The 19,103-nt window shown below is 52.3% G+C and overlaps 1 protein-coding gene across 2 annotated transcripts in view; it reads right to left on the reverse strand.

Annotated features, from left to right (window-relative positions):
* Positions 1–19,103, reverse strand: part of LOC146862170 (uncharacterized) — an 86,643-nt gene that overhangs the window by 45,086 nt on the left and 22,454 nt on the right. For both annotated transcript variants that reach the window (XM_085641357.1, XM_085641358.1), the window contains exon 3: positions 16,029–16,088. In XM_085641357.1, the coding sequence (XP_085497483.1) occupies positions 16,029–16,088 (60 nt within the window). The remainder of the gene's footprint in view (positions 1–16,028; positions 16,089–19,103) is intronic.

Raw genomic sequence — 19,103 nt, forward strand, 5'->3', positions numbered from 1 at the left:
GACATAAAGGAGAGAAGGGAAACTAAACTAAGACAGGAGCCCGAAACCTCAGGCCAGTACGCTGTTAGGACCCCTTCTTTGCTCTACCCTGAGTTGTCCTCCAAGCAGCGAACGAATGACGAGTTACTGTTAGGTCCCCCGATCATTTACATGCCCCCTCCGTATGCACCCTCCCAATCAATAGTGCAACACCCACAACCCCCGAACACGAGCGAAAGCAGTACAGGGGCCTCGGCCCTCACGGCCTCCGCGCCGGCTGAGCCTCTTGTGCCGAACCCAACGTCGACTACAACGCTAGACGACCATGAGATAGGTAAGAAAGAGTCCACCAGAATGAATCGATTAACCAAGGATGAACGAGCAGGAATTGACAAGATAGTAGGGACGCTGGTGGAACGAAAAGAAAGTGAGGAGTATATAACAGACGTGTATAACTCGTACGCCGACAGCCGCAGACGACACTTCGTCGTACGGCTCTGTTATCACGCCCTGAATGCATATGAGGATAGGTACCACGATAAAGGTCCCGAAGGCTTAGCGGCCCTATATAGGAAGGTAGACATTGGGGAAGAAAGAGAGGGCGATGTAGCGAACCTCTTCACTCGTACACTCGAGGTCTACCGACACCTTAAAGAACATGGACAGACCACCAAAACAGAAACCCCCATAGCAACTAAGCCCCAGGGAGGAAGGTCCGATGCCATGATGCCCATTAAAGAAGCTGCCCCCTACTGGGTCCCCCCACGGGGTCAGGGAACACACGACGACATCAACCACCAAGATGCGAAGGGAAGGGTTGTATATAACTGGGTCTACCAGCCGTGGGACCGGCAAGATATTTTGACCTTTAGAAAGACTCTACCCGACTTGAGAAAGAACCCGACTGCCTTCTACACTGAATTGGGTACAGCCTTAGGCTCAACGATAATGACGTTAGCAGACATCGACTTGTTCTTTGGGCTATGCCTGCCGGCTGATGTGTGGAAACAAATCCGGAAAGTTGACCACGCTGAGCCGTTCGGATATACCTGGGTACAACTCGATACCATAGATAAACAGCGAGAACCAGGACAGAAACCGCCGAAGGCCATCTTAGAGCTCCCAGACAAGATTGTACAAAAGCTGAAGACTAATCCCAGAAAGAAAGGTAGACTGGTCGATAGTGACGGCTTGCCGCCAGAAACCCCAGGAAGATGTGTCTGAATACTTCTCCCGATTCGAGACTGTGTTCTCCGATTACAGTGGCCAAGACATGACCACCGCAACCGGACATCACCTTTTTGTCCAGAATTATGTAAAGGGTCTGTCGCCAGAAGTTTCCCAGAAACTACAGACCAGCGAGAGTAGTTGGGCAGCCTCCAAACCCGCAGCAATTCTCCAGATGGCCCAATACTACGAAAACCAGAAGAACGAGAACGATAGGGCGTCAGAGAAGAAGAAAAAGGAATTAAAGGAGAGGGTGATGATAGCACAGTTGCAAGGGGTGACCATAGGAAGGGAACCCCCAAAAGAGAATTACCAACCAACCGCCCCTAGAAAGCTACCCCCTAGAGACCATACACCTACACCCTACAACGGACGGAGAGACTTAGATGGGAATCAATGTGCGTTCTGTAGAGGGTTCGGACACTGGAAATCCCAGTGCCCGGTCCTTCTGGAAATGAACAAGAATAGGGACCCCAGAGACACAGCATATGACCCCAGAAATAGAGGACAGGGACGAGGGCACACGAACAACACCATCAACGACAGGCCAGGCAGACCGAACACCTTTGATCGCCCCCGACAAAACCAGTATCAGCAGTCCGACTACGAGAGCACCCATGACTTCGCATAGGACCGCCAGGGACAAGGGAGGGATCCAGTCGAACTCCGTGTTGACCAGCAAGGTCCTTACGTCACCGCTAAGGTCTTGGGCACAAAATCTCCATTCCTGGTAGATACTGGGGCGACACGTAGCGCGTTATCTAAACGACCGATTCCTAGGGCACCCTTGTCTGGCTCACACGTAACCTCAATAGGCTTTGACGGAACGCCCTCCACTAACCCCTTATCAGCACCAATCTCCTTTGACTTAGAAGATAACGCCACTGACACGACCTTTCTGCTCTCCTCCAACACCCCCGATGCTATTATGGGGCTCGATTTGCTAAAACATTTTCGAGCCACCATCAGATGCTCCCCAGACGGAGTTCGAGTCATCCTACACGATAACCCAGATCTGTCCAGACCCTGTCACACACGGCGTATGCTCTCTATAACCGATGCTGATACGTCCCTACTCGACACATTACCTTCACATCTATGGGCTAAAACCGACTCAGATGTAGGGCGCATGGTGATCGACCCGGTACACATAACCGTCCGACCGGACGCAGTGCTCCCAAAGCTTCCACAGTATCGGATATCACCCGAAGGCGAGAAGGCATTGGTGGAAATCATCGAGTCCCTGGTCGAGGCAGGAGTGGTAGAAGAAGTAGTCAGTAATGTTTGCAACAGCCCTATCCTACCCATTGTAAAGAAGCAAGGCGAGGGGGATGAGAAAGCCTACCGTTTCATTGTTGACTTGCGAGAGGTTAACAAAGTAGTCATACCCCAGTACCCCGTAGTCTCAGACATCACCACCATCCTCACCCTGATTCCATCCACTGCCACCATCTTTACTGTTATTGACCTCAAGAACGCATTCTTTTCCATCCCCATCCACCCAGACAGCCGCTACCTGTTCGGCTTCACTTTAAAAGCCCGTTCGTACAGATTCTGCAGGGCACCCCAAGGCTACACTGAGAGTCCCAGTATTTACAGCCAAGCCCTCAAGAGGCAACTGGATGCAGTCCAACTACCCGATGGAGTGGTGTTGATACAGTACGTCGATGACATTCTTTTGGCGGCCGACACCACTCCTCTTGCTGTCACAGCCACCATTCACCTCCTCCGCTTCCTTGCGGAGAACGGTCACAAGGTCTCCAGAAAGAAATTGCAATTCTGCCAGCCCCAGGTAACGTATCTAGGCCACCTACTATCCAAAGACGGGAGGAAACTTACCCCTGACCGAATTCAAACCATCCTAGAAACCCCTGTTCCCAAAACTCAGAAGCAAGTACGATCCCTAGTGGGCCTCACCTCCTTTTGTCGACAGTGGTTGCCAAACTTCAGTCTTCCCATAAAGCCTCTGCTTTCCCTGCTGGCTAAGGATGTCCCCTTCCCCCTCCCCTGGACACCTGAATGTCAATCCTCCTTCAAAGAATTACGAGACGCCCTCTGCTCGGCCCCAGTCCTAGGAACCCCAGACTACACTAAACCTTTCTCCCTCTACACCCACGAAAGGGAGGGATGTGCGTTGTCTGTGCTAACCCAGTCCATAGGTCCTAAGCAACGCCCTTGTGCCTACTTCTCTGCCACTCTCGACCCCGTAGCCAGAGCTTTGCCCGCCTGTCTTCGAGCAGTAGCCGCCGCTGCTGTCTCTATCCGACAAAGTGAGGGGATCGTGCTCTCGAACCCCCTCACGGTATTGGTACCCCATGCTGTTGACACCCTCCTGAACCAAACCAAGACTCAACACCTGACTAGCGCACGACTGACCGGTTATGAACTGACTCTGCTTGCACCCCACATCACATTGAAACGATGCACCACTCTGAATCCAGCTACACTACTGCCTGACGCTGACCCCAATGCATCCCCTATACATGATTGCGTGACCCTCACCGACGAACAAACCAAGAGTAGGGTTGACCTCCGGGATACTGCCTTCCCGGACCCTGACGGAGAACTGTGGGTGGATGGCTCATGCATCAAGCTCCCCGATGGCACCACCTCAGCTGCCTATGCAGTCACCACAGCCCGAACAGTTGTTGAGACAGCCCGCATCACACAGCGATCCGCACAGGCGGCGGAACTAATTGCTCTTACACGAGCTTGCATCCTGGCAGCAGGGACAACCGCAAACATTTACACAGACAGTCAGTACGCCTTCGGGGTAGTTCACCACTTTGGGCTCTTATGGAAAGAGAGGGGATTCTTGACTTCTCATGGCACACCCATCCTGCATGGAGATCTAGTCTCTGCCCTGACCGAAGCAGTCCTCCTCCCCACACGGTTAGCTGTGATCAAATGACAGGCACACAAGAAGGTGACAGACATTATAGGACAGGGAAATGCACTAGCTGACATTACTGCCCGAACCACAGCCGAGAATAGGTCCACGACCCGTATGTACGTGACCAGGTCACAAACTGAGAAATGGAAGGATGCTAGGGAAACAATTAGGGATATCCAACTAGCCAGCACACCACACGAGTTAACTGAATGGGCCCGGGTGGGATTGAAGGACGATGACGGTTGCTGGCGAACCAAAGACTTGAACAAATGGTTGTTACCAGATTCATACTTGATCCCCATGCTGACCATGGCACACTCCCCCGCACACATAGGGTCTGCCCCCATGATCGAACTCATCTCTAAAGTCTGGCACAACGACAAAATACCAGACTCAGCCAAACGTCTAGTCCAACAATGCCTAGTATGCCTCCAACACAACCCTGGGAAAGGAACTGCTGTACCCCGGGGAGGGTTTGGGGTCCCCAATCACCCCTTTGAAGTCCTACAAATGGACTATGTCCAGCTAGAAAGGTGCCAAGGTTTGAAGTATGTACTCGTCATTGTGTGTGCCTTCAGCAAGTGGGTGGAAGCCTACCCAACCCATGACAACACCGCTATGACTACCGCAAAGGTACTACTGAAGGAATTCTTCCCCCGATACGGCCTTTGTCGAATTTTGTGGAGCGACAATGGCCCCCACTTCGTAGCCGAAGTTATCCAACTCATCTTAAAAGGGTTGGGTGTAAAACAGAAGTTCCATGCGGTTTTCCATCCCCAATCTGCGGGCCTGGTTGAACGACACAATGCCACATTGAAGCTTAAGATAGCAAAAATAGTCGCCACCACAGGGCTAAGATGGCCAGACGCTCTCCCACTAGCATTACTATCAATGCGTTCCACCCCCACCAAACACCACTTAACCCCCTACGAGGTCGTCTTCGGGCGGCCCATGAACCTTTGGACTGCACCAAAACCGACATCCATCCACGACGTCCCGGACGTCCTCATGTCTGATTATCTGTACAATCTAACTAAAACGTTGTCTATCATCCATCAGCAGGTGCTGCACGCCATTCCCGATGTTTCCAGGGGCCCCGGGCACGACATCCAACCAGGTGACTTCGTCTTAGTGCGTAACTTCCAGCGCACCAAGAGTCTGGAGCCCCGGTGGACGGGCCCCCTGCAAGTCCTGATCACCACCCGAACAGCTCTTCGAGTGGAGGGGAAACGCAATTGGCTGCATGCACACCACTGCAAGAAGGTATCACCGACCCTGACAACCACGGACAACGTCACCGCCCAAGAGGAACTTCTGAACAAAGACCGACCATCCCTGAGCCGCTGCCCGGATACAGAGACACTTGAATTGATTGAATATCCCGATCCCACTGTGCCATCCAAAGAAGGGTATAACTTGCGACGAAAGGAGAGAACTTCGGCTAAGCAGACCACAGGCTAAGTGGAAATCTCAGAGCGGTAGCCTAGTCACTTCAAAGGCCACCAGGAGAGAAACTAAGCAAAGTCTGTGGTTCTGCCCGCTACCGAGTCTCTCGAAGGTGATGGAAGCGCCCGACATGAAGGTGATGGAAGCAACCGGACGTCCGAAGATCCCCTACAAAAACCCAAAGACTGACCGAATGCACAGCTTTAAGACTATAACACTTTTTATTACCCTTCTCTTTTGCCTTCTCCTCATGGTCACCTTCTGGATCATGGAGGAGAACACACCCGCTCATAAGACATTGCTGACCACCGTTCAACCTACCACCACGAAGGAGCACCATCTGATCTCACTTTCACCCCAACTCCGAGAAAGGCGTAAGGAGTTCTGGAATAACTCTTTTGTGCAGTTGCTCCACCAACACAATCTTGCCACCAACGCCACTAACTGCTGGATCTGTGGATTGCTACCACATGCCACTGGGCACTCAATCCCTTTCATCCCTTCACCTTTTTCTGTCCATGGTTCCTGCCTCGCCTGGCTGATCCTTCTGCAGGAGAGCTACAAGGACAATGCCACTTCCGGCAGAACCATGTCACACTTCTACCATGGGTTCTGGATGAACAAAACTGGTAGAACTTCCGCCCTCTTCTGCCCTCTGAGATCGAACACTTCCTTTCACATGTTCATCCCTGCCAAAGAACGAGTTGAAATGCAAGTGTTCAACAATCCAGCCAGACCCACCTTCTCTTACCTCCGAAAACGGACGGCCGCCACCCTAACAGTGGCCCTGTCCGTCATCAACATCACTGGATCTGTATGCCTCGAAGGCCTGGGGGCACAGCTGGTGGGCCACAGCTCCTGCCTCATCACCCGAACATTGGATTCAGTTGACCCACCCTCCTTTGTTGCCTCCCCGAATATGTACTTCGTCTGTGGTACTAAGGCCTACACCTGGCTCCCGAGAGGTTGGGGAGGCACTTGCTACATCGCCTTTGTCCTTCCTCCGACGTATGTGGCCCCAGCAAACCATCACCGACAGAAACGGGCCAAAGACATTGTGCAGGCCGACTCCACCGGAGCACAGTTCATGGACGCAGTCAAAGGCCTTGTTCCACTCTGGGGCCCAATGGCAAACAGCCGTGCCATCCGCCACTTAACCCAGGCAGTCGAAACGGCAATGAACATTACGGCTGGCGCCCTCGCCAACAACACCGCCGAGCTCCAGGCCGTCCGCTTAGTGGCCCTTCAGAACCGCCTCGTTCTAGATGTGGTTCTGGCTGATCGTGGAGGAGCATGCCGCATCATTGGGTCCAGCTGTTGTACCTACGTACCAGACAACTCACCCTCAGTCTACAAAGCAATTGAACACCTCCACAGACTGTCCACAGAGGTCCATCAAGAGCAAGAAGAATGGTCGCTGGGGAGTTGGTTTTGGGACGCTATCAAAAGTTGGGGATGGAGGCTGTTTTCATTTATCCTAATACCGATTGTGATACTATGTGGATGTTGCTTGGGGATTCAGTGTCTGCCACCTTTATGTTCGCTTTTTATGAACTGCATCTGCCCTAAGACTTTGAACTTTGAAACAGAGCGGATGAAAGCCCTTTATGAGGTGGAGGTCCGTAGTATTATGGGGATAAATCCGAACTAGACAAGCTGGCGAGATATGTTAAAAGGGAGGACTGTGGAAATTTAGCTTACAAACTGAACATTATCTGCGCCATCTTGCCTCTCCTCAGCGCCACGCACAGCGAATGCACGGCCGCCATTTTAGGCACCCCACTCTCTCCCCACTCATTGTCAATCGCCAGCGCGGTCCCCTTGGCGCTGCGAGCATCCCCCGCGCGCTGGCCACCCCCGCTCTCTCATACAGGCCATAAACCCTCTCTTTCTGCGCGACCCTGCTACGGAACCACTTCCGACCGACAACCCATACATGGTCATGCCTCTCCTTTGATAACCCCCTTCCTCTGCGCCCCATTGTCTGAACTGGTCCCAGGCCATCACCTAGCCCTGCGGATGCAGTTTATTGCCCCTACTGTAAGGGAAACACCCCACATCAAAGGGATTACAGTAGATCAAAGCCCCTACTCCCTGAGACCCGACCGGTCACACACCCCACAGGAATTGGCGGAATACCCTGCTGCGCAATAGCCATCTCCTACTGTGGGTGGGGTGGGAACTTCTACTGTATCTATGTGTGGGATCGGATCTGAACCGGGGCTTCAGGGGATATTCCCCCCGTACATCAAGGGAATCTCAAGAATGTACTATGTGTAATAAAGCAATAAACCAGTGTATAAGAGACCAGGTCTCAGAGATGCAGTTAGAGCACCTCGTGACGATACCTTGCTGTCTGATCTGATGTGTTCTGCTCCGACGGAATAAAACTTTGTTTCCTGCCTTCCAGTCTCCGGCGCCTGCCTCTTTTATTGGTAAATTATCGAGTGGTATGAGAGGCGATTACCGCCGGGCAAATACTTGAAAGGTTATCGACTGAAACTGCCGCTACCATTTAACACAACCCGCAATCGAAAGTAACAGCACGTGCTCCCCGAATGGGGGACCCCAGCCATCCACAGGAGTCTAAAGAGGGGAAGGGGAACAGATCGAGGACTGGGGGACCTCTGTGCCCGGGGCTAAGGAAAGGAGTCAACTAAGGGGACGGGGCTGGTGAGGAAGCAGGCAGCAGTGGTGGCACGCAGATACACCCGCGGTAGGCGTTCAAGGGGCCCCATACTTTCACCCATGCCCCAGGCTTACCCCTCGCCACATACACCACCTTTTCTCGGAACATGCACCAATCCATGTGTTCTTTCCAGGCCGACACCGCCGGGGGCCTCTGGGATCCCCACAGTTGAGCAATGTCACGCTTAGCTATCATATATCCCAGAGTCACCCATCGCGTCTGCGGAACCGAGTAGTCAGTTGGTTCCCACACATTCAGCAGGCATCTCCTCACTTCAGGCAGCAGCGCGACATGCGTAACCACTCGCAGGACCTCATGCACACCACGCCAGAATCGCTCCACCTTCGGGCATTCCCACAAAATATGCAAAAAAGTCGCCAAAGCACCACATCCACGCTTACACAACCCATCCTCAGCATAGCCCATACGCAGAAGCCTTGGCCCCGTCAGGTAAACCCGGTGGAGTATCTTAAGCTGGACGAAGCGAAGGCGAGCCGGTATGGCCACCTCCTTCGGAGAGGCCACCGCGGAAATCCAGTCCTCGTCGTCCAACTCCAGCCCATCGGCGACCCAAGCCTCGCGGAGGCCAGTCAGCAAGCCCGAGCGGTCATTAATCAATTTTTTGTAAATAAGGGAGATCGTGCTGTCCGGAACGTGGCCATCCAGCACTCTATCCTCCAGGGGGGAAGACTCCGGGATGGAGGCGACGTCTGGGAAGACGGAGCCCAGTGCGTGACGGACCTGCAAGTACCGAAAGTATTCACTGCCCTGCAGCTGAAACTCCGTCTGCAGCGTCTCGAATGTTTTAAAGCCCCCCCTCGTCCAGAGATCCCCGACTTTACTGATGCCCATCGTGTCCCACTTCTCGAAGCCCTTCGAGGTCCACAGGGAGCCCAATCTCTCAGACGCGTACAACGGTGTTGCCCGGGTCAAACGGTCCTTCCACCCCATAGCTGCATTAGCCGCGTGCCATACTCGCACCATGACACGCGTAGGTCCCGTCAGGCGGGGGTCGGGCGCGCCCGAGTAGAGCGCTCGATTATAGTCGCCACCAGGCAGGAGCATCTTGTCCATTTCAAATGCCGGGTTTAAGGCGGGCCCGTAAAGGCCATGATTAATTGCAGCTAGCTGGGAGGCCCAGTAATACCGTTTGATATCCGGGAGGGCAATCCCCCCCGTCGTACCATGGGAGCGTCAACTTCGCCAGGGCAATACGCGGCCTCCCGTCCCAGAACAGGCGGCGCTGTAGACTCTCCCCCTCACGGAAGTAGCGCGCCGGGACTAAATCCATATAGTGTTCTGGAGAGCGTACAGAAAGCGTGGCAACGACATCATCTTAAACAATGCCGCCCGGCCGAGCGGCGAAAGCGGCAGGCGCCGCCAGAGCGGGACGTCCTCCTTCAAGCGCTGGAGGGGGGGGAAGCAAATTCCGCTCGTAGCGGGCCTCCGGGTCCAGAGTAATATAAACACCCAGGTACCGAAACCCCTGAGAGGCAATCTGGATCGGGCAGTCCCGCGGGAGGACGGGAGCCTCCCCGGAAAGCACATACACACATGATTTAGCCCAGTTGATGACAAGGCCTGAGTTGCGGCCGAATGAGCGCAAAACATCAACCAGGACAATCAGTGATTTACGCGGGGAGGCTAGGTACAAAAGGATATCGTCAGCGTATAGGGACACGCGGTCCTCATACTCGGGGGTCCAACGAAGACCACGGATGGAAGGGTGCCACCGCAGCCACTCCGCCAGGGGTTCCAAGGCCAGCGCGAACAGGAGCGGCGACAAGGGGCAGCCCTGTCGCGTGCCCCGTCCCAGCTCGAATGGGACCGATACTCTTCCCTTCACCACCACCTGCGCCAATGGGCCCCGAATACAACAATTTGACCCAGCTGATGAACCCCGGGCCAAATCCAAACTTAGCCAGCATCGCCCAGATGTATGGCCACTCGAGCGTGTCAAAGGCCATGGTGGCGTCTAAGGACGCCAATATGGCCGGCTCCCGCACAAACGGGACACGCGCGAGCACCCCGTGCAAGCGCCGCAGATTAAGGGCCGGGTTGCGATGGGGAATAAAGCCGGACTGGTCTTGGTGGACCAGATCGCCCACTACGCCGACCAGCCGGTTGGCTAGCACCTTGGCGAGGATTTTGGGCTCCGCATTCAAGAGCGAGATAGGCCGATAGGATGTAACCCGGTCTCGGGGTCTCCCTTCCTTGTGGATCACCACGATTGTAGCCAGACGCTGGTCCTGCGGGAGGGAGCCCAGCGAGTGGGCCGCCAGAAACTTCGCGCGGAGGTGGGGGTGCCAGTACATCCGGTCGCAGCTTATACAACTCGATAGGGATGCCGTTCGGGCCCATGGCCTTGCCGGATGCGACCGAGCGTATGGAGAGGGCAATTTCGTCGGAGGTAGGAGCGGCATCTAACGACACCCTGTCCTCCACCGAAAGGGAAGGCAGCGCGATATCCCTAAGCAGGGCATGGGAATCCTCCTCCGAGCAGGGAGAAACCGGGGAATACACCTCGCGGAAATAATCCGCGAAACAAGAGACAATGTCTTCTGGCTCGGTGACACGCACACCATCCATCCTCTCAATCAGCGGGACCACACAACTCGCTCTCTCCTTTTTATCCAACCACGCAAGCAGTTTACCAGCCTTGTCACCCACATCATACAGTCGCCCCTGTTGCTCTCTACAGAGGCCCCTGGCCGCCTCCGTGACGAGGGCCCTGTAGGCCGCCTGCTTAAGTTGTAGGACATGTAGTGCAGCATCCGTCACCCCACCCTCTAGATCACCCTCCAATTCAGCAATTTCGGCCTCCACCCGGGTCACCTCCTCCTGCTCGCGCCTCCGGGCATGGGAGATAAAGGAGAGGGCCTCCCCTCTAAGAACTGTCTTGAAGGCTTCCCACAGGGAGATAGCCGAAGGGACGGACCCCACATTCTCATCGAAATACCGCTGCAAGGATTTAATCAAATCAGCGCGAATGGTGGGGTCGCGCAGGTACCAGGCATTGATTGGGGCTACCCTGCCCTCCCCCCCTCGGGAAGACAACGTGCAACAGGAGCGGGGAGTGATCTGAAATACCCCGCGCCAAATGGCGCACCTCTCCTACCCTCCCAACATAGGCCGCAGGGACAAGGACATAATCAAGCCGTGAGAGGCTACCGTGGGCACCCGAGTGGAAAGTGTACTGCAGCTGCGTGGGATGTTTTAAGCGCCAGCAGTCCACCAATCCCAGTGTATCTAAGAAGCCGGACAGCCACGCCTGCGCCCGGGGGAGGTCCCTAGGGGGGGTGACGATCCACGGTCCCAGAAACCACCGCATTGAAGTCCCCCCCCCAACCACCAGAAGCCCCCCCGGGAGGTCAAGGAGGAGGCGCCCCAGATCTGCAAAAGTGGTAGACTGTAACCCCGGTGGGACGTACACTGATACAAAGACCACTACTTTGCCCTCCATTCTCCCCACTAAGACAGTGTAGCGTCCCCTCTCATCATGGCGCACCTCGTCTATTTCCAACGGGAGCGAGTTCTTCACCATGATGCCCACCCCCCGTGAGCCCGACGTGAAGCCTGAGTGGGCCACCAAGCGATAGCCACGCCGATTCATGGCACAAAAGGAATTACCAATAAGGTGAGTCTCCTGCAGAAAGACCACATCTGGCGAAAGTCGTTTCAAATACTGCAGGACCACACCTCGCTTGATCCTATCCCCCAGTCCATTAACGTTCCAGGACAATAAAGTCAGGTCCCTACCCCCCATCACATACAGAAGCCATCATTCGTCCCCCCGAGAGCACCTTAAAAACACCAATACAATAAAGGGTTTGCCTTGCGGTAAAAACGAACAACACCCCACCCATCCCAACAGAACTCCCCCCTCCCTGCACCCCTGCATGAGCCCAAACAGCCCCCCCAAAGTGCAGTGTGCCTGTCGCCCCATGAATGATGAAACCAACTAGTCCCCCAGAGGAGGAGGGAGAGCCCCCAAGAGACCCCGTACTACCTCCACAGGAGGGGAACTTACACGAACAGTCAAAAGTGACGACAATGTTGTCCAGAGCGAGGCCTACTATTAGTCCCTCAGTCCTGATCCGGCGAGCCCTCCCCTCCACCCGCGCACCCCCACGGCCCCGATCCCCGGACAAAGAGTCCAACCAGTCCCCGGCCGCTTCGGGACGATCAAAAAAGTGCGTGCGGCCATCCACTTCCACTCGCAACTTAGCTGGAAAAAGCATCGCATACTTGAGGTTCAGGTCCCGTAGACGACGTTTAACTCCGAGAAAGCTCAGTCTCTGCTTCTGGACCGCTGGGGTGAAGTCAGGATAGAAGTTTACGTCCATATTGTCAAGTCTGACCGGTCCTTGTAGCCTAGAAGTCTGCAGGATAGCGTCTCTGTCCCGAAAGTTGAAAATCCGGGCAATGAGAGGCCTCGGAGGGGCTCCGGCCTTAGGTCTTCCTCCGGGAACCCTGTGGGCACGTTCCACCGCAAAGAATTTACTCAGCCCCCGGGGCTGGAGATGGGCGAGAATCAGGTCCTCCACAAACAGGTCCGCCGCCGCCTCCTCACGTCCCTCCGGCACCCCGACAATGCGGACATTGTTCCTCCGGGCCCGACCCTCGGAATCCTCCAGTCGACGATCCATCAGGGCGCTCGCCTGGCCAAGCCGGCGCACCTCCTTTTGGAGGGCCGCCACGTCCGTTGTGAGGCCCGAGGTGGTGTGGGCCAAAGAATCGACCCGGTCATTGGTCTTGGATAAGTCGGCCCTCACCAGGCCAACATCCACGTGGACCGAGTCAATCTTCTGCGCAAGTGTGTCAAAGCGCTGGTCCACCGAGGCCTTCATCTCGGCGATAGCGCCCATGACATCCCGCAGGGTCAGATCCGCGGGCAGAGCAGGAGCATCAGTCGGGCCCTCAGGGGACCTACGCGGCACCTCGGGAGATCCCTTCTGGAGGGTGTAGCGGTCCATGCTGTTGGACTGATGGGCTGCGCCACGGCGGGTCGATTTCACCTTTGCCCGGTCGCCATCTTGCTTTGTGGACATGGTTTCAGTCCCCAAATCGTGCCAATCACCTCGGAAAAGGCCGACAAACCAGTTCACGGGCTCCGGGGGGGGGCAACCACAGGTCCGCAGGACGGATCACAGCCGGCGGGCCAGCAGGGCACCCCAACGAGGCCCCACCACCGCACACCGCCCCGCAACCCAACCTCGCCTACGCAGCAAGGAGGGTGCAAAAGCGAAAGTGAAAGTGCGGGGTACGCGAGTCGCCCAGTCCTGCCCGCCGCTGTTGATCACTTCGTCTCCGGATCGCCCCGCAACTCCAATCCGGGGGGCCGGCGTGGAGAAGGCCGCAAACCTCAATCGGTGCTCCCGCCGGTGTCCGAGGTCCAATTTGGAAGCGGAAAACGGGTGACACCTCAGCTCGGGCTCACCAACACAGTCCCCTCATCTAGGACAGGATATTGTCAGGATTTATGTAGGAGGTCACGGAGGTCCTCGGGAGCCTTGCACCTACGCGGCCATCTTGGTTGCGCGCTAGGCTCCTCCCCCAGCGCGATCTTGACCCGAATCCAATCAGGTATCAGAGCGCTTTACATAGCACCAGTTATGTTACATGAAGACACACATTCATTTTTTGTTAGGCACGGGGAGCTTAAGTGATTTGCCCAGACTCACAGGATGTTTAGCGTCATCACCTAGACTCGAACCCAGTTCCCCCAGGTCCGAGGTCGAGCGCCCTAACGTTAGGCAAACTCCTCTCCCAGAGGAATATGGCAAGCGTCACCACCCAGCATGCCTGCAGCCACTTTAGACCAAACTCACAAAGCTTAGAGCAAATGAAGAAATATTTTAGCACAGCATAACTTCCCATTATTCATAGGAAATTCCACTGGAACTAAATATTTCCTCATCCACGAATATCTTCCCTAAAGATGTGTCAAAGTGTGCCATCATCAGCCATACAGCCACAGGACCTCCTTGTCCACAGGTGGTGGGGAATCCTTCCACTGTAGAGTAGTCACTTTCAGCTGGTGCCCAGGCGACTGCCCATGGTCATGAAATCTTGGCCCGCGGATGGTTAGGGCGTGTACTGATTTCATGACCTTGGGCAGTCACCTGGGCACCATCTGAAAGTGGCTACGCTACAGTGGAAGGATTGCCCAACCACTTTGGAGGTGGTTGATAGGAAAGCTACATTCTCCGTAATGTGAGATCACAATTCATAGGTCAGTGCGGATAAGGAGGTCCTGTGGCTGCATGGAGGATTTAGAGAAAGACCAGCTTCTTTTTGAGCATCTCTCATCCACAGCAGCAATGCCAACAACAATGTAGGTTTGAGCAAGAGCTTCTGAAATTAGTTGGAAATGGACCTGGTTAAAATTAGCAAAAGGCAGGCTATTTTTTTAAAGCTGATATTTATAACTTTACCACAAACAAAAGGTATACTCGCCATCCTACTTGGTAGATGTAGATTGTTATGCCTCTTGGTGCAATAGTCTACAACACACCGCCTTTTCCTCTATATTTTTGTGATGAAGAATGGCAGTAGATTGCAATTGTTTTTCATAGCGGAGAGCCTTTCTCTGGTGACTCGCATATTTAGAAAATAATGCACAAGTCCAACAGCTATAGTGCAGTGCAATTTGTGTACAATATTTTCACCTATGGCCTGTGTGACAGAGATTGAATATTTGTATTTAACAGAATGTGTACATGTGTTTGGTATAACAAATTGGGTTTTCAGCATGCCTACTTCTGAGCATAATCTGCTGTAGCAGATTCCTGCCTCTTCCCATACACACCCTTCATTCTAATGTTGCTGTCTGATGTTCCTGCTGAGGCACTGATCCACAAGCGGGGCTAACTAGTGTTTCCATGCTCCACAGAAGTCCTAATTTTGTGAACCTTTTGTTCCCGGAGATGCTGAAGAGCTCTTCCAATACTAAGTGCCTATCTGGAGTTCTGATTTTTTCCTTACTTTTGGAGCAGGATCTCGGCTGATTTGCACAGGACTGCTTCCTGTCTCAGGTGGCAAAAAACACAATGACTTGAGTTTGCCTCAGAGCAATTACCAGTGACTGAGATTCATTTAGGCAATCTACCATATGATGCATAAACTACTTACACGGCTGCACTCTGCTGGACAGTCCAATATCCAGGGGGTAGATTCCATAGGTGCAGCTGGTACTGGGGCCCATGGGCCTAAAAGGGACCACTGAGGCCTGATCTTTGTGTTTTATCATTCAAACAGCAGCCAACAGGCCCATTTCCTTCCTTGCACTAGGGCCCACGACACACTGGTTACGGAACTTAGCATCACCCCATAGTTGGCATCCCTGAGCCTGTGAACGCTTTACTAAATGTGCAACTGGAATTACAAAATGCCTTACAATCATACTTTGGTTTGTCAGTACATCACCATATCCTGAAATAGAAAAAGACACCATGAATAAACAGATGTTGCTCTTTGCTTGAATGTTTGAGCACCTTGGGCAGCAAGGCCTCATGTTCACCAGTGCCAATAGGCAACGTGCAGCGACACGCTGAAGATTCAAAGGTCCACAAAGGAGTAGATCATCAAGTCTAGGTTTTTTCCTAGCATTCTGGTACATAAATTCCCTTTTATTCAACGACAATACGTTTTGATGGCAGAGGAAAAACACAGGATTTGCTAGCAAATGCTTAAAATGTTTAAAATAGTTTAGTTATGCTCTTTGGCTATAGAACAGTTAAGGTATCAAACGTTCTTTTGTGAGACACCCTTCAGTAAACTAGAGAGCCATACCAGAATTGGGTTCTTCCTCTGAGATGAGAACAATGCCAGAACTCCAGGAACAGCCATCATCTGAAACGCAAGAACGAGACGTAAAATGGAAAACTGGCCAAGTGACACGCAAGCGAGAGATAAACACATTCCACCAGCAGACCAGACCCCACCCTACATCGGTGCAAACGTAACGAGCAAGAAATAACGAGGAACCAGTTCTTAGAAGGGGCTCTTCCTCTGAAGGTCCAGCTTGGAACGTTAAGGGATAGGAATCAGACTGTGCCACTTAAAATATATACATCCAGTCTATGCATGGTTGGTTGAATACTGTAGGCTTTTACAACAGAATATTTTCAGTAATTAAATGATTTGTCATTGTGTGAAAATCCAAACCTCACAGATGTCTTCAACTAACAGTAGGGACAGGTTTTCTCAATTATTTGGCATGCACTGAACGATGGCCTGTTGGATTCTTAAGAGCTTCTGTTAGAAAAGTATCCCAATTACATTCATTTGAATACATTATACATATCTGAAAAGGGTGGGGGGGGGGGGGGGATGGGATTTTAAAAATTAGACAGTTTAAAGCAGCAGAGGGATAACTGCGCTATTTATTTCCAAATTAGAATCTCTAATCATATGAAAGAAGCTTATTCATCAAACAAACGTAGCTCAGTGATGGAAAGCTATTTTTAGTGGCCTGATGGAGTAAAGCCATTACACTGCCCAATCTATTTAGAGTGGACAACCTGGAAGTGAGGGGCAGAAGAAAACGTCACAGGAGGAGTGGTGTGCACTGCTGCTCAGTGCGCATGTGGGTTTGGCCGGCCGTCCTAGGACGGCCAAACCGGCATGCACACTGAGATGTCTCCAACCCAAGCTGTGTTGCCGTGTTGGAGACAGCCAGCACAGGCTCCTAGTTCCAGTGGGAGTGCAACTCCAGGGCGCTCAGGTCAATCCTGGTGCTTCTCTCATGCTGCCAGCAGCATGAGAGCAACATCTGGATTGGCCGTAGGGGTGTCCAGGAGCCTCAGCCTGTGCTGCAGAAGAGCAGCGATGCAGAGGGTGCAGGTCCTTTTTTTGTGTATGCTGTCGTGGTCCGTCACGCCCTGGCTCACGCTGCCGAGCCACTTTTCCCTGACACCAGCCGCTCCTACCTTCCAAACACGATAAAAAGTGGCTTCACCTTGTGAACTCTGACAAATGTAATAGCAAGATGTTTTACAAATGTAAGGGGCTTTACATTGAAAGTTATTTGAGAAATACAATACATTGTGAACTCCAACACGCCCAATAGGGAGGGGCTTAAAACAGAGGTTCCCTTTTTAGGTCTGGCTGCACTAAACTTCTGGTATCTTGAGGGGACTACTTAAAGTTCAGGTCAATGTATACTTCAGGTCTGACAAAAATGTTTGATGAGTCTTCGGGCAAAAAACACATGGTCTCGTTTATGGTCACATTAAACAGGTGGACATTATTAACCAAAAATGTTTGTGCTACTATCAATGCTGATCTTACCTTGTGCCCATGTTTCAAAAAGATTGCTTGTACACAGGGCACAAGTCCTATAAAAAGAAGTGGGGGACAAACCAAGTTAGGCAGTATGGAAATGCCATCATGACGCTTGCCATCACAGCGCATGGTGTCACGTCGTGTGACATTGCACGTGGCATCACAGGAAGTGACAGCTCAAGAAGGGACATGAGATATTAAGACCTCACACATGTTTATCAGGTGTATCGCGAGTACATGAGAGTTAACAAATGAGACTTGGCATTTGGGTTGTGCCAAAAAAGTGGCACAATCCTGACGAAGTCTTCGCCTCAACGAATACATTTTATTTTACACCCTGCCACAAAGAAACTGGCAACAAACATGGTAGTAGATTTGTTCTGCTTAGCTGGCTGCAAAGTCTGCATTTTAAAATATTTTATGGTGTTAAGGCATCTGCTGCAGAGGTGCCCAGTAAATCTCAGAGAATAATAATAATAATGGGGAGATAACTCTGGAGGATAACGCAGTGGTTCTAGGGATCTGGGTTTTGTGTAGGCTCAGTAGTATAGTGCCTCATGTAACATGCAGATCACAGATTTTTATTTTAATTAGATTACTGCTTTGACCACAGAGATCCTTTTGTTACTTGCAGCTCATAAAATTGTAATACGCCTAATAGACCACAGTGAGCTATGAAGGGCATGCGACTCCTACAACTTGTAACCCTCAAGGTCTCCTGTAACACATCTTGAACATTTATTTGCACACTTGCATGATTTAATGCCAATGGATAATGCGTATGTTTTGTAAAGGTCTCCAACACACTGCATTGAGATGAGCAGCGCTATGCAAGAAAATAAATAGTGCTATTTAAATGGTTATTTGCGTAAATACTGGGGCAACCAACACCTCTGACATTTTTACAGTCGATTCACTTTTGTACAGGGACAGAACAAAGTAAAAAGCATGCATCTCTCAAGTATCTGTGAAGAGATAACAAGCTGTGGGCATTTGTTTCCCCACCATTGCATTTAAGTGTGAGGTTCCACGCCGCCTCTAGGCAGGATACTAGATCAAAAGGAGGCCTGATGGCCCCTTAACTTCAGCCTTTATCTTAGGCCGGAAGTGAAAATAAAAAGCCCCCCTCGCTGCCTGCACATTGCTGCTGGGAATGGAAAGCAGACAACATGCAGGCGCTGCTGAACGTGTCCCGGTGTCTGAAAATGACACAGACAAGTTCAGCATATTTCTGTGGGGCCAAACTTCTTGGCAGGGGGGACGGCATTCTTCCTGTGAAAATAGTGGGTGAATGCCATGTACCTGCGTGTACCCCCGACTCATGCCCTGCTTGTACATGTTACTCCCTTTTCAAGAGCTTAAGAAAGATGCTTTCTTACATCTGAATTGAACGGAGAATGCGGGTGAGTCAGGCAGTTGTCTAATCCTTTATGGACTGTAGGAAGGCAATCTTTTCTTTTTTTGTCTTCATCAGCCTAGGTCCACAAAAGGTATAAGGACGGATCTCCGGGGGTCTCCCAGAAAGTAAAACCGTCCGGAGCCCTTTTGTGGTCAGACCGAAGATGGGTCACTCTATACCTT

This window comes from Triturus cristatus, chromosome 2_2 (genome assembly GCF_964204655.1).
Source record: "Triturus cristatus chromosome 2_2, aTriCri1.1, whole genome shotgun sequence".
NCBI lineage: Eukaryota > Metazoa > Chordata > Amphibia > Caudata > Salamandridae > Triturus > Triturus cristatus.